The sequence below is a fragment of the Vespula pensylvanica genome, chromosome 15 (genome assembly GCF_014466175.1).
Source record: "Vespula pensylvanica isolate Volc-1 chromosome 15, ASM1446617v1, whole genome shotgun sequence".
NCBI classification, from domain to species: domain Eukaryota; kingdom Metazoa; phylum Arthropoda; class Insecta; order Hymenoptera; family Vespidae; genus Vespula; species Vespula pensylvanica.
Genome location: NC_057699.1, coordinates 1,628,739 through 1,632,283, shown reverse-complemented (window position 1 = coordinate 1,632,283; position 3,545 = coordinate 1,628,739). Strand labels below are relative to the sequence as shown.

At 30.9% G+C, this 3,545-nt stretch overlaps 1 protein-coding gene across 1 annotated transcript; it reads right to left on the bottom strand.

The window, feature by feature from the left end:
* Positions 1 to 1,227: 1,227 nt before the first annotated feature.
* LOC122634484 (exosome complex component RRP46) lies at positions 1,228 to 2,384 on the bottom strand. Its single transcript, XM_043823469.1, has 5 exons — positions 2,234 to 2,384; positions 2,013 to 2,126; positions 1,814 to 1,935; positions 1,589 to 1,732; positions 1,228 to 1,505 (listed from the first exon to the last, which is right to left on the bottom strand). The coding sequence occupies exons 1-5, from the start codon at positions 2,331 to 2,333 to the stop codon at positions 1,323 to 1,325; spliced, it is 663 nt and encodes a 220-aa protein (XP_043679404.1). The 5' UTR covers positions 2,334 to 2,384; the 3' UTR covers positions 1,228 to 1,322.
* Between the last annotated feature and the right edge of the window lie 1,161 nt (positions 2,385 to 3,545).

Genomic DNA, 3,545 nt, shown 5'->3' with positions numbered 1-3,545 from the left:
CAAAGGGTGCACACGTCGAAGGTGGATACTCTCCTGGCTATGATTGGCGACCGGGCGTGGCTCCTCTCTTACGAGCCTGAATGCGACGACTCCTTTTTCTCATTTTCTTTCTATTTTATTTCTTCTTTTCTTTTCTTTTCTTTTTCTTTTTCTTTTTCTTTTTGTTCCGTTTTATTTTATCCTCCCTTTCCTTTCCTTTTTATCGATTTTGCTAAAACGTTCTACGTTCTCTGGACATAAGCTACTTGAAAATATTTCCTTCAATTTTTTTCACAACTTTTACTTATAATTAGATATGTTAGTTCGTCAATTTTGTAGGAAAAACAATTCTGTCGCAGTCGGTCCGTTGATCAATATTTCATTCAGTCAACGATTCATTCAATTAAATCAATTATCTTATCGTTAATCGCATTAATAATCGATAATTCAATTATTAATACAACAACTTTGACGGCCGTAGATTCCATTGAAAAACTCTCCCAAGCTGTCTGCTCTTTTACGTAGTCATGAATGTTTTTTTTTTTTTTTTTGAGTACTTCGTACTGCTATTAGAATATACTTATTCCGTGGGAAGCATTGACGCCACCATCATTTAAATTTTATCATATAATCATGTAGATAATAATCTCCACTAAAACATCGCCGTCCTAAAGTTTATTAATGAGTAATCGATTCATAATTACAGATAAGAAAAAAGTCGATTAATAGACTTCAGGCCGGTAAGTGCTGCCGATAAATGACGCTGATGTCCTGTCAGCGGCCATCAACGTGTATTAATGCTTCTTTCTTATTATCATTTTCAATTAATCAAAATTATATAAATTTCAATCTTGATTGTAACTGTAAGCGTTTTTCGTTGATTGAATTAAATATTATCCAAGAATATTATTATATTGATATACTGTTCATTCTACATTTAATCAAAATATAGAATCTTCTTTAAACTTTGTTTGATTCTATCAATTCTAAAAAAGCTTTATATACAATTAACTAATTAGATTGATTTATTTAAAATAACTTATGTTATCCGAGGAGTAGATATGATTACCAGTTCTATTCTTCAGTATTGAGGGTATCACCGATCAAAGGCTTATTCAATGTCCTCTACACAAACTGTACTGAACTACAGCTTCTGATAACCAGTGGTCGGTACGACGACACGATAAAATCAATTGGATTGATCTAACTTGATCAAACAATTGAATTTTTAATAACAATAATAAAATGTTACCATGCTAAATTACACTTTATTTTGCATGTACATTAAGTAAAATATGAATTACAGAATGAATGTAGAAAATTGTATTCATCTACAAAAGAAATTATATTGATTTTGCATACCTTCTTACAACTTCACGATAAAAATTAAAGACGCATGAACTAGCTTGTCTACACCTATCCACACATTCTACAAATTCTTTATCAGTGAAACGTCCCATTGTGTTACAAGAGATAATGTCTTTTTTTAAACTATCGTACGTAAAGGTAAAAACTGCCATGGCATTCTAAAAAATAACAAGGGATATATACCTGAAGATTCACTTGATGAAATTAATTTCATTAAATATATTTCATTTCTTTCTCTTACCTGCAATTGAATATTATCTGGATCAAGTATAATCTTTTTCGAATCTTTCTCAATCATACAAGTGACAGCCGCTACAGTGAATTTCATAGAAATTCCTGAATTAATTAGAGCCAAGCAAGCAGAATTAATAGTACAAGCTAGAAGCTGAAAATAATTACATTTTAATGAAAATATATATTAATTTTTATATAAATATACCTAAAACTTACTACCCATTCAACTTACACTGCCCTTATTCTGTATTTCTTGTATATTTACAGATATAGATGAACCAGGATGAAGCATTACAATAATCCCAGCTTCGCACGATTCCCTTACATATTTTTCTATCATCCTGTCATCAATCTCTTCAAATATGAATGAATACATGACGTTAAACTTAAATGTAAAAAACAAATCAATATAATATATTTCATGTTCTTACTTGCAGGTCCTTTTACAGGACAATATACAACTTCTAAGGAAGCTTTGTCATAAATCATCTTTACCGCTTTCGATTCTACGGGTCCATAAACACCTGCTACTACAGTTGTATCACCTAAACAAATTCAAATATTAAAGTACGGAATAATGTGAAACATCATTACTGTATAAAAGAGAATATATAATATGCAACTAAAACAAAAGCATAAAGTAATTAATTACCTTGCATCAACATTGCCGAGCCATCAGGCATCGAAAGTTGATTCATTTCACATAACATAGTACGGAGTTTAAATTCCGATTCTACTGTATCTACTTCCATGATCTTTTTATATATTATTTTTTAATTTAAAATACACTCCCAAAGGGTTATGTTCAGCCAACGCGCGGATATAAAATGAATGAAAATCGGGGAAAGTAAAGTACTCGTAGCGACATCTTACAGCCAATCGAATAATCTTCATAACCTTACCACGAAAGTAAAACAGATCCACGCAGAACTACAAAACGCAGCGATGATAACGTTGCTTAGTCGATAAATTATCAGCCTTAGAAGTAAAAAGCAAAACGTAATAAAGATATACATCAAAGAAGATATGTTTTTAAATACGAAGCCGAAAATATGTTCTTGAAAAACTTTTTGAAAAAACTGTCTATCTCTTTCATAAAGACCGTGTAAAAAATACTGTACTCTCAAGAACAACTTACGAAGCAACATAAAACGTTTCCATTTATCGATATATTTCCTGGAAAAAAAGAATTCCTATAGTGGCGCCACCTGAGATATCCGGTGAAAGATACGAAGTTATTATACCACCACTGATACTCAACTAAACGCTTGAGAAGTTTATGGCTTGTTTCCGTCAAGCATAGAATTGCATACTTGTTACGGTGAATAAATTGATGCTCAGATTTCTTGATCCATAACCAACGCAAGGAAATAGGTTCGCGATATTCACACAGAAAAATTAAGATAATTCACTCGGGAATTTTAATAAGATTCGAATAGACGATAATATGGTAATGGTTCTCAGTTCCTGAGAAATTGTTAAATTAAAAAGAATATGTAGTACGCTTTATATCTCATATACTACAAACACGAAAATCTTACGAGCAAGATTAATAAAAAGACAAACATCTAATTCGGTAATACAAGAATCGCTACACAGTTAAACATAAATAATATCTATTTTAGAAAATATAATACGAGTTAAATATAAAATAATTTTAATATAATATTACAATACAGTTAAATATTGACATCCGAATCTTCACCTATAGTTAATGCAAAGAAAAACAAAGTTAATTAGTTTATTAATAGTGTATTCTCTTAGACATTCAATAACTCGTAATTGCGTTCAGTAGAAAACTATTTTTCATTTTATATTACGATACGATTAATGCTTAACCTTGCATACGAATGTATAACGTAAAGAAAAACAAATACTCGATCGAACGATAGACATAGAAACAGTTTTCCTTCGGATTCCGGCGAGTGAAGATGGAAATTCTCTCTTCCGTACGGCTAACCTTA

Coding starts and splice junctions, on each gene's coding strand:
- LOC122634484 (XM_043823469.1), bottom strand. CDS start 2,333: ATGGAAGTAGATACAGTAGAATCGGAATTTAAACTCCGTACTATGTTA. Junction 2,127..2,233: donor CTCGGCAATGTTGATGCAAG/GTAATTAATTAC, acceptor GAATTTGTTTAG/GTGATACAACTGTAGTAGCA. Junction 1,936..2,012: donor TCCTGTAAAAGGACCTGCAA/GTAAGAACATGA, acceptor TCATATTTGAAG/AGATTGATGACAGGATGATA.